General features: G+C 35.4%; 1 protein-coding gene across 3 annotated transcripts in view; it reads right to left on the reverse strand.

Annotated features, from left to right (window-relative positions):
* Window positions 1–11,007, reverse strand: part of Swt1 (SWT1, RNA endoribonuclease homolog) — an 85,165-nt gene that overhangs the window by 50,315 nt on the left and 23,843 nt on the right. For all 3 annotated transcript variants that reach the window (XM_026787627.1, XM_013352480.2, XM_026787626.1), the window contains exons 5-10: window positions 7,795–7,853; window positions 5,627–6,338; window positions 3,824–3,883; window positions 1,795–1,924; window positions 1,029–1,130; window positions 246–434 (exon numbers count right to left, since the gene is read on the reverse strand). In XM_026787627.1, the coding sequence (XP_026643428.1) occupies window positions 246–434; window positions 1,029–1,130; window positions 1,795–1,924; window positions 3,824–3,883; window positions 5,627–6,338; window positions 7,795–7,853 (1,252 nt within the window). The remainder of the gene's footprint in view (window positions 1–245; window positions 435–1,028; window positions 1,131–1,794; window positions 1,925–3,823; window positions 3,884–5,626; window positions 6,339–7,794; window positions 7,854–11,007) is intronic.

Here is an 11,007-nt window from a genome sequence, read left to right on the forward strand (position 1 = left end):
AAAAAAAAAAAAAAAAATCATTACCTGTGAAATACTAACACAGCCTAAGAAAGAATAGAAAAAACAATAAGACAAAACCAAGGACTCCCAAAATGAGTCAAAAATTGCCACAGTACCCTTTCCATTTCACATTTTTATAAAGGACTATACACTGTTAATTTTTATATCACTTCCTTCCAGTAATAAGCCAGTACCTAAACAAATCTTTATCAAGGATAAAGACACCCAGGAACAACAATACTTACAAAGTTTTTGGGATGCCAGTTGTAATGACTGACCCCACAGCTTTCTATCTTGATTTCTGAGACTTTCGTTGATGAAGTGAATTGCAGGCACAGCTTTGTGCTGGACATGTTTTAATAATTTTCCTGCCTTCATGCGATCTAGCTCTTGCACAACCACCCAGGGAATTATTAACACAAGTGTGTCAAAGCCTAAAAACAGAAAGATTTCTTAGAATCCAACATGCATTAAGTTTCTACATCAGTTTCTGTAGAAGTCGAAGTTTTAAAGTATACAGCCTCCAGGCCATCTTGATGGCTTTACGAGCAAGTACATTTGCTGCCAAGTCTGAGGACCCACATGGTGGCAAGATAAACGGAGACTCCTACAAGCTGTCTGCAAGTTATTCCCTAACTGGCACACATATCCTATGGCGTGTTAAGAATTTAAATATTAAAACTACCAGATTATAAAAAGAATGAATTTATCAAACATGAGTCCTATAATCAAGGTTTGCAATTGAAACAATTTCACAATAAACAAATAATTTTACATATTGTTAATTTAAACCATTTCTTTTTTTCTGTGACTGGATATTTCCTTTCAATAATAAGCCAACACCCAAACAAATCTTTATCAAAATTTAAATATGCTAAGTGGCATCCAAAAGTATATTTTAAATTTCTAGATTAGAATATCTTTTAAAAAAATTCAGATGATGTAATACAACTGTGAGAAAAAACAGCTGTTAATATAGAATATCAACTCAAAAAAGAAAATCAGAATCTGTGAATTTTTATATATACCTGGTATCTCTGTAGTCTTCAAAATTTTAACGAATTTGAGATGATTCATCAGAATATTTGTGTCAATAACAATGAAAAGTTTTTTGTCTGTGGCAGTATTTACTGGAGAAGAAGAGCAGAGGTAGGATTTCACAACACTTGAAAATATATTATGACCAAATTTGGGGATCATAAAAGTACAGACAATTTATTGAACTTAAAAACCTATCTTGTAAGCTTAAGAGTAAGAGGTAGTACTATAATTTTTATAGTGAATTCAATATAGCATACTAATTTAGATAACCTTATTTGAGACAGGAATATATATAAGACTATAAAGAACAGGCTGTCCTAGAATTCTACATAGCCCAACATAGTCTTGAACTCCTAACCCTCCTGCCTCAGCTTCCCAGGTGTTGGAACAACACGCATGCACCATGTCCAGTATTTTGAATAACTGTTATTATGTGTTCCCAGCATTAAAAATCTTACTATATTAACAAGGAAATCATGAAAATAATACTGTTAAGCAAACTGCCTTCTATCTGATCAGCTCTTTTATATGACTAAAAGAACTAAAAGTTGTAAATAAGAGCAAGCATAAAAGGCAGTGCATAACCTGATTATTCTTGAGAAAATGTCTAATGGTCTAATAAAATAAGAAATTCACGATTATCATTTTAAATGAGCACATTGTAACACTTTCATCTGTACACTGTAAAACCTGAATGTTAGTGCAACAATTCTTAGAAAAAAAGCACAGATCATAAAAATTAACAGAGTATACCAGCAGAAGAATGCACATCATCTTCCACCAAGTCAATTTCCATACTCATTAATTCTCCGGAAGGTGGAACCACAGGTAAATGGACACTTTTTCCCACACGTGCAGCATGCAGCTCTTCTACTATCTGCATCTAAATTGTAAAAGACCCCAGTGAATATCTGAGTTACTTACTAAAGATATTTAATAAGAAAGCAATACATCACAAACACCTTAGAGAAATAGAGACAACACAATAAAGCATATGGATTTATAACCATATGGTTTTAAAATCAGTTCCTTTCTGTAGCCTTAGGCAAGCAAACTGTTTTACTACTTTAGAACTTGCCCATCTATAAAGAATATTAAATTTGTCTATTTTCTTTTTTTTTAAATTTGTCTATTTTCTTTATGATTTTTATATAATTAAGGTTAAGTCATGTGAAGTTCCTTGCCTAAAACCTAGCATATAGACAACAAAATAAGTTCACTGTCATGTCTATTTCATCTCACTTTGAAGAGTCAGCTTTCTCTATCTTAATGTGTATAAACTGAGTGTGAACTAAGGCAACAGCTGAGAGCTTGCCCAGCATGTGTGAGCCCCTGGATTCAATCCCTGGCTCTATGTGTGAACTAAGTGTGAACTGAGGCGACAGCTGAGTGCTAGAAAGTTTGCTCAGCATGTGTGAGCCCCTGGATTCAATCCCTACCTCTATTAAAAACCAAAAATGTTTCATCCAATGTCCTTGACACTTCTAATATTGTTTATCCTCTATCAGAAACTAAGCTAAATCTTTTATTATTAATTGTATTATACTTTAAAATTTTATTTGCATTGGGCAACACAGGAGTAAATGCACACAAGCATCTTTGCCCCCCAAGCCATCCCATTGACTCTGCACTATAAATCTTAAGATCCTTCTCATTTTACATGTACTTCTCTGATGGTATTTTGATATAAAAAAATTAAATATGGCTGGGCATGGCATCACACACATACAATTTCAGCACTCAGAAGGCTGAGGCTGGAAGATCATGAGTTCAATTCAAGGCTAGCCTTCTTTACACAGCAAAAACAAGGCCAGCCTGAGTCACACAGTGAGAAACTGTCTGATTTAAAATTTAAAAAAAAAAAAAAAAGAAAAAAGAAAAAACAAGAATATGTTCTATCTTTAAAGCAGTCAGGAGAAGTCTTTTACCAAGGGGCACTGACTCATAAAACAGGAAAAACAGTATTACAAATAAAAGTTATCAACAATATTAAAGAGAAAAGTGCAAAATGTTAGTGAATTTTAATTTACTCAGGCAACATAAAATTTACACAATAACCTTATAAAGATAAATCAGAAGATTCTAGGTAGAAAATATAGCAATAGGCAAAAAGATAAAATAATGTAGACTTTTATTTGACAATAACAATTTCATCTTATTGCTGAGTTGAAAAATGAAGAAGAGGTTGGGGTCACATTACATTTTGGCAAGTCTAGGTATAAATATGCAAAAGAATAGCATTAAATCAAAATAAATTTAACTTGTAGTACATGAACACCACCTTCTGTCTAAAGTAGAGTAGCTTATTAGAAACAAAAGCAAAGTCTCCCAGTAACCACCCCATGCTAGGAGAACCTTATACTGCTAGACAAGCACTCTACCACTGCATCGTATCCCTAGCCCCTACGAATGGTGTTTGATGACCTAATTAAAACTTACAGACTGATCTTCCTAGTAAATCAATATACAGAATTCTTTTGGAGTTTAAGTTGAGACATCATTATTTTCATACTGTTTTTTACAGATAGTTTATTAAAAGTAGCAACTGATTAGCTAGGCATCCTGGCATATACCCGTAACTACACCATTCATGAGGTCGAGTCAGGAGGATCACAAGTTTGAGATGATCCTAGGCTGTATACTAAGACCCTGTTGCACACTTTTACATACATACATACAGAGAGAGAGAGAGAGAGAGAGAGAGAGAGAGAGAGAGAGAGAGAGAGAGAATGAACTGTTTGAATTTCTTTAAATAAACAAAATAAGTAAGTGCATCAGTAACCTCTTCATCTGTATCTTGGATGTTCTCAGACGACACTGAAGAACATGGTGTTTCAAAATTCTGAAATGAGAAAAGGATTTTGAGTTAAGCCTTATGTGGTGTATAACAGCATCACTGAATTCAAGTAATCAGCTACTAGAACTGATACTCATCCTGCCCCCAACAACAAAAAAATAAAAATATGTATTTATGTTTGTGTGTGTAAGTCAGAGGACAACTTGGCAGAGTCAGCTCTCTCTTCCTCCGTGTGGGTCCCAAGAATCAAAACAAAAGCATCAGGCTTGGTGCAAGTTGCCTTCATCCACTAAGCCATCTTGCCAGCCCCCACCATATTGACAAAGAAAAATGTTTCCAAACATTAATAAACACCCTGAGAGATAAAACTGCGCCTGTATGAGAAATTACCTCTACAAAAGACCTGTTCTCCCAAGTCATAAAATGTGAGTCATACTCCTTAGGGCTTTCAGTCATTAAATATTCTTCTTTCAGTAACAGAATTATATGCTAACATAAAGACAAATAAGCAGGTTTTCAGTGGCAGAAAAATTTTATTTAGAAACCACTGAATTCCTTCACAGCCCTTTCTAAAACCAAGCGCAGAAGTCATTGAGCCATTTCTAAAAGTGACCTGATCAACAAAACAAAACAAAACAAAGAAATTTGAGGACTGTATAACAGCTAAGAAGGCTAAAACCATAGAGTTGCATTACATGTAGTGAGAGCACCAGAAATCTGTTTTATTGTCTGTCTTCTAATAGAGAATGGAAAAAAAAAAAACCTTTCCATAAACTCCAACTCTGTGCCAGCACTTTAATATTTTATAACAAAATCTCCCTTTTACTTTAAATATAATTAAAATTTCTTTAAGGTTTTCTTGAGCTAAAAAGTTCCAAGGAAGATAGCTAAAATAATCAGAACTGCTTGTAACTAGATATTCTAATATCTATGTTATCTTCTTTAGGCTGGTTCTACTTGACATCACATCAATTCCAGAGAGGTCAATGAATCTATCACCCAGTATAGGAAATTCATGTTATCTTTGAAACTTCCTAAGCCTATTACAAATAGAAATATTACTGGGCACTGAATTAATGCTAAACCTTACTATACTATGCTTTATTAAATACACTGACTGTGGATAACAAAGTGACTCTGAATGGAAAAATATGATGATCTTGCTTCCCCGATTACCTCTCAGTGTCTCTCTTCCATGTACAAGATACAAAACGAAATGCTAGACTTTCCTATGAGAGTCTTAGTTACTGTTCTATTGTTATGAAACAACACCATGACGAAGGCAACTCTTATAAAAGGTGCAAAGGTGACCTATAGTTCATTACAATATTATAAACCACTAGAAGAGATTTAAGATTCTAATTTAAGATATGATATGTAACACATAAAGTTGTATGTATGCAGAACTACATATAACAAGTATACACAGAAAAGCCAGTGCTATGCAAATAAGCTAAAAATCCACGCTAAAGTAACATAAACTGCGACTCTTTGTGCAGTAGGTTGGAAGTTGAGGCCTGGCAGTAGTGACACACGCCTTTAATCCCAGCGCTCAGGAAACAGGGGCAGGTCAATCTCTGTGAGTTCGAGGCCAGCCTGTTCTACAGAAAGAGTTTCAGGACAGGCTCCAAAGTCACACAGAGAAACCTGTCTTAAAAAAACAAAAATAAAAACAAGACATGACTACATTATCTACATAACTAAATCTGAATCAACACTCTATGATTATCATCAATAACAGAAGCAACTAAAATTTGAACATTTCAAATACTTTATTTTATACATTACCTGGGTACGGTTTTCCTTAGAATCTGAACTATTAACTTCTGGATGCTCATGAAGGTCTTTTCTTTCTCCCTCACAGACAGTCTGCTTACATGTAGAAGCTGAAAACAAGTTTCCAGCTTTGTGCCTGGTCAAATCCAATGATGTCTGGGAACTTTTCAAGCACTCCTTTTTTTCCTGCTTATTCTTTGATTTTCTAGAATCTACACTGAAGACGTTTCCTTTTACAAGCTTCTGGATGGCACCAGAGGGCTTTTGGGGAATTTTGAAGCTGATCTTCTTCCTTCCAGAGTCAAACGGTTCCTTGATTATATTGTTGAAATTATAATTCTGAGGAAGCTGATTTTTCTTATATTTCTCTAATTCTTCAGAACTGTCTCTGAGTTTACTGTTCTTTTCTTTCTTGACTTCTTTCATATTCTCCTGAATAAGTGAATGAGGCCAATTCTTTTCCTTTGTCCAGCCTTCAGCTTTAGATTTCGTATCTTTGGTAATTTTAATGCTGTGATGTTTTTTTATTTCATAATCAAGCTTACTTCCCATATTTGTCAATTTACTATCTTTAAGTTTAGTATCTTTAGTTCCATTTGATGAACAACTCTGTGAAGTAACTTGATTGTTATTTGAATATGATGTTACTTGGAGTTTAGTAGGTCCTTCAGTTGAAGAACTGAATTTTGGTCTCTTTCTGGGCGTGTCAACTTCTACATTCGATCTATAAAGCAGCACAGATGTGTTATATTTATTTACATACTGTTGAAATGTATCATTATGTTAAGAGTTAATTGGGTTGGTTCTACACTTAAAAATAAAAGAAACAGGGCTGGAGAGGTGGCTCAGTGCTTTAGGAGTTCATACCACTCATACAAACGGCCTGAGTTTCATTCCCAGCACACACACACTGGGTAGCTCACAATTGTCTGTAACTTAATGTACACATTATTCTTTTTATATTTATCTCCATTATTAACAAGAAACTCCTTAACTATAAAACTCTTTGAAGTTTTTATCCAAATAATAAAGAAATTAAAGAAAAATAATTTCCTTCTCTCCATCATTCTTCACATTTGTTAGCTGTATTCACATGAAGGCTAATTAACATAATTTTAGAGCCTTGTCTATAATTTAGTAAATTACATGTTCTTTCATAGGTAATCTATAAATAATTTCTAAGTAAGCTTTACAAGTTCTCTACAAGCACATAAAATAAAGCCATGTATCTTATTATAATTATGTATGGAAACCAGTCCCCTAGAGTTGATAATAATCCATACCGAGTCTGAGATGAAGTCATGTATCTTATTATAATTATATATGGAAACCAGTTCCCTAGAGTTAATAATAATCCATACCGAGTCTGAGTGCATTTCATTTATACAACAATTTTGATAAAGTTTTCAATTTCACTCAACTTTTCCTTTTTATTTTCCTTTTTATTTTATTTTTGTTTTTTCAAGACAGGGTTTCTCTGTGTAGTCCTGGAACTCACTCTGTAGACCAGGCTGGCCTCAAACTCTGCCTCCTGAGTGGTGAGATTAAAGGTATGTTACAACCACTGCCTGGCTTTTTGCTTTATTTCCTCAAATGTTTTCTTAAACTTCTAGTAATCTATGATATTACCAGAAATATCTGCATGCAAAACAATACTAAACAAAGTAAATAAAAAGTTTACCAAATTTAAACATTTAGTCTTGGGCCAGCAAGGCGACTCAGTAGGTAAAGGTACTTGCCACCACTAAGCCTGACAACTTGAGTTCAATCCCTGGATAAATAATGGCTAAAGAAACTACTCATATAAGTTGTTCTCTGATCGCCACATACATACCAAAGCACATTTGTACTCCCCAGCATAAAATAAATATAAAAGTAATTAAAATTTAGATAAGCAAATATTTAGTCCAGATGTTTATCATGGTGCCTCAAGATAAGGGAAGAGGATCATGAGTTGAAGATCTAACCTAGGCTATATGACAAGCTCCAGGCCAGCCTGCTCTACATGGCAACAACCTGTCCCAGAATCCCAAGGGTAGGGATATAACCCAATGACAGAGTGCTTGCCTAGCACATACAAGATACTGGGGTTCGAGGCCAAGTACTGGGAAAAAAAATCTTTTAGTGTCATTAATTCTGAGTTAAAACTGTAAAAGATGTGAATAAAAGAGAGAATTTACCTTTTCAAATCTTGTTTTCTGTTTGTATTATAGTATACAATGTCTGTATCATCTGATTTCTGAAATTTAAAAAAAAATTATTTAGAAACTATAAATAGTATACTGTTGTTACAGTTACAGGGAAGAAGAATGGGAAACGTCTGTGTTCATCAACAGGCTGTCATAATAGTTTACTTAATCTTTCTAATCATCTTGGGCCAGACATTATCATCTTTATTTTATAAACAAAGCACGCAAAGCTTACAGAGTTTGGTATCTTTCTGATCATCACAGTGGAAGTAGGTGGCACTATCATGATCCAAAATACATCTGTCTGACTCAATTCCACTGTCCCAGATATGTACTCTGAGGATCCAGACACAAAAAGATAAAGAAGATATAAAGACTAAGTATAAAGGAGTCTTATATAACTAAATGTCAAAGTAAAATACAGTCAGTATACGCTAAGATTTCAAAACACCATCACTAAAAGGTGAAAGATACTCGTGAAAAAAGATAAACAGAACATATGTGAAAGATTGAAAGCAGTAAGTGAAAAGAATTCAGCAGAAAAAAATAAATTAACTGAGCTAGAGGGAGAGTGATTTTGTCATAGAGCAAAGAGAGGGAAAAAGGGCAGAGAGGATAGGATAAATTAAATAAATAGCTAAGATTAGACCAAATTTAATTTGGCAGAGGACAAATAAGAAGATTGGGGGTGCTGGTAGTGTGTATACTCAGCATGTGTAAGTGTAAGGTCTTGGGTCTAATCCTCTGCACTAGAACACTGATATAAAAAACCAATAAACTGTCAACAAAATCTCCTAGTAATGGAATATATAGAGCCCAAACTGGCCATCTTCTCTAGCCAGGCAAGCTCCTAGCAGTAGGACTGGGAGGTCTATCCAGCTACAAAACCTCCAGTCTACAATTTGTCCTGCCTGCGAGATGTGTTAGGATAATGGCGTGGCAGACCTTGTGGGAGTGGCCAACACATGACTGGTCCAACCTGTCACCCATATGAGAGAGAGCCTACAGCCTATGCCTGGCACTGCCTGGAGGGCCAGGAACCAGAGGCAGGACAGCCCAGAGACCCGGAAAAGAAACAAATACAATAAGCAAAGAAAAAAAAAGTCAATGAGATGATTTCTAAGGATATTCTGCTATACTCATAGAACAGTGCCTAGCCCAACTGTCATTAGAGGGGCATTATTCAGCAACTGATGCAGACACACACAGTCAGAGGGGTAGAGGACACCAGGAGAACAAGGCCCACAGAATCAACTAAGCAGGACTCAGAGGAGTTCACAGAAACTGAAGTAACAAACACAGACCCTGCATACACCTTATGGTTGTGTAGCTAAGTATTCTAGTGGGATTCCCAACAATGTGAGTACGGTGATATCTCTGACACTTTTGCCTGTGCTTGGGACCCTTTTCCTCCAACTGGGTTGCCATGTCCAGCTGTGATATGAGGGTTTGTGCTCAGTCTTACTGTATCTTGTTAAGCCATTTTTGATGGATATCTGTAGGAGGCCTGTCTTTATTTTTTAAGGGAAACTGCAGAGGAGTGATCTGGGGGAGAGTGACTAGGAGGAGTGGAGGAACAAACTGTAGTGGAGCTGTAATGTATAAGAGAAGAATAAAAGTTAAAAAAATATCATTTTAATCTTTTGTAACATATCTTTATTCTTTTCTTTCTTCCTCTTTCCTTCCTTTCTTTGGAAATAGGAATCTCATTCTATACCCCAGGCTGAACTAGAACTGTATAACTGAGGCTAACCTCAAATTTGTAGAAATCCTCCTGACCTTTAGCTTCCTGAGTGCTGATATTCAAGTGTTAACTAGACTGTGGAGGTAAAGACAAGTGAATTTTGGGAGCTCACTGGCCAAACAGCCTAGTCAGATCAATAAGCTCCTGGTTTAGTGAAATACTGCTTCCAATATAAGATGAGAATGACTAAGGAACACATTCAATATTGGCTTCTTGCCTCCACGTAACAAGTACACACAACCACATGAACACACACAGGCACACGTATACCAAGACACAAAATTATACATCCCTGCTTGTAAAAAAGAAAAAAATATTAAAACACAATTCTGTATACCTAGAACTTTAACTACTTCTCCTTTATCCACCACTTTATCGCAATATCACTGAGATCAATACTTCATGAGTCACCCATAAACTAGCTTCATGTGTTTAATTGGCTGTTGTTTTAACCATTAGTGAAAGAACAGACAGAACTCTAGATTTGGCTCTGTTGCAGCACATAATTTTATATTAATGAACAAATTATTTGATTTTGTATATCTAAATTTCTTATCTCAATTTCTAAATCTGGGAGTGTAAGCAATGTATCTGTTTCAATTACTTCAAAAGGAAAATGTAAGCCAAGCCTGGTGGTACGTGCCTATAATTTTTACATTTAAGAAGCTACGGAGAAAGCCTGTCTCGAAAAATCAAAAAAAAAAAAAAAAAAAAAAGAAGCAGGAAGACTGCAAGTTCCAAATCTGCCTGATCTATGAGCTACATAATAAGACCTTGTCTCAATAAATAAATAAACTATAAAAATAAATATGACAGTACATATAAGAAGACAGAAAAACTCTCTAAATTTATTTTTATGTTCCCTAATGCTATGTAATAGGGTCTACCAACATAAGAAATAAAACCTGCTGGGGGGGTGGTGATACACACTTTTAATCCCAGCCCTCAGGAGAGGCAGAGTGAGACTGAGGCCAGTCTGGTTTATGTTATCAAACTCCAGGAGAGCCAAGGCTACATAACAAAAACATGTCTCAAAAAAAATAAAAACCTGAAAAATTACTTTTGGCAAATAAAAGGAAAAACAAAACACTGGTTTGCTTTCACAAACTAAGCATAACAGAAAAAAGTTACAGAAAAATACAGAGAGAAGTTTTATATCATAGACCCTCTAACTATACATTAAAATTTTACTATGTTAGCACTAGTTGCTCTTCCAGAGGACCTGAGTTCAATTCCCACCAACAACATGGTGCCTCACAACCATCTGTAATGAGATCTAGCGCCCTCTTCTGGCCCGCAGGCATACACACAGACAGAACACTGTATAGATGATAAATAAATCGAAAAACAAAATAAACTTTACGCGGGCGATGGTGGCGCACACCTTTAATCCCAGCACTCGGTAGGCAGAGGCAGGCGGATCTCTGTGAGTTCGAGACCAGCCTGGTCTACAGAGCTAG

The sequence above is a fragment of the Microtus ochrogaster genome (assembly GCF_000317375.1).
Source record: "Microtus ochrogaster isolate Prairie Vole_2 chromosome 6 unlocalized genomic scaffold, MicOch1.0 chr6_random_2, whole genome shotgun sequence".
Taxonomy (NCBI): domain Eukaryota; kingdom Metazoa; phylum Chordata; class Mammalia; order Rodentia; family Cricetidae; genus Microtus; species Microtus ochrogaster.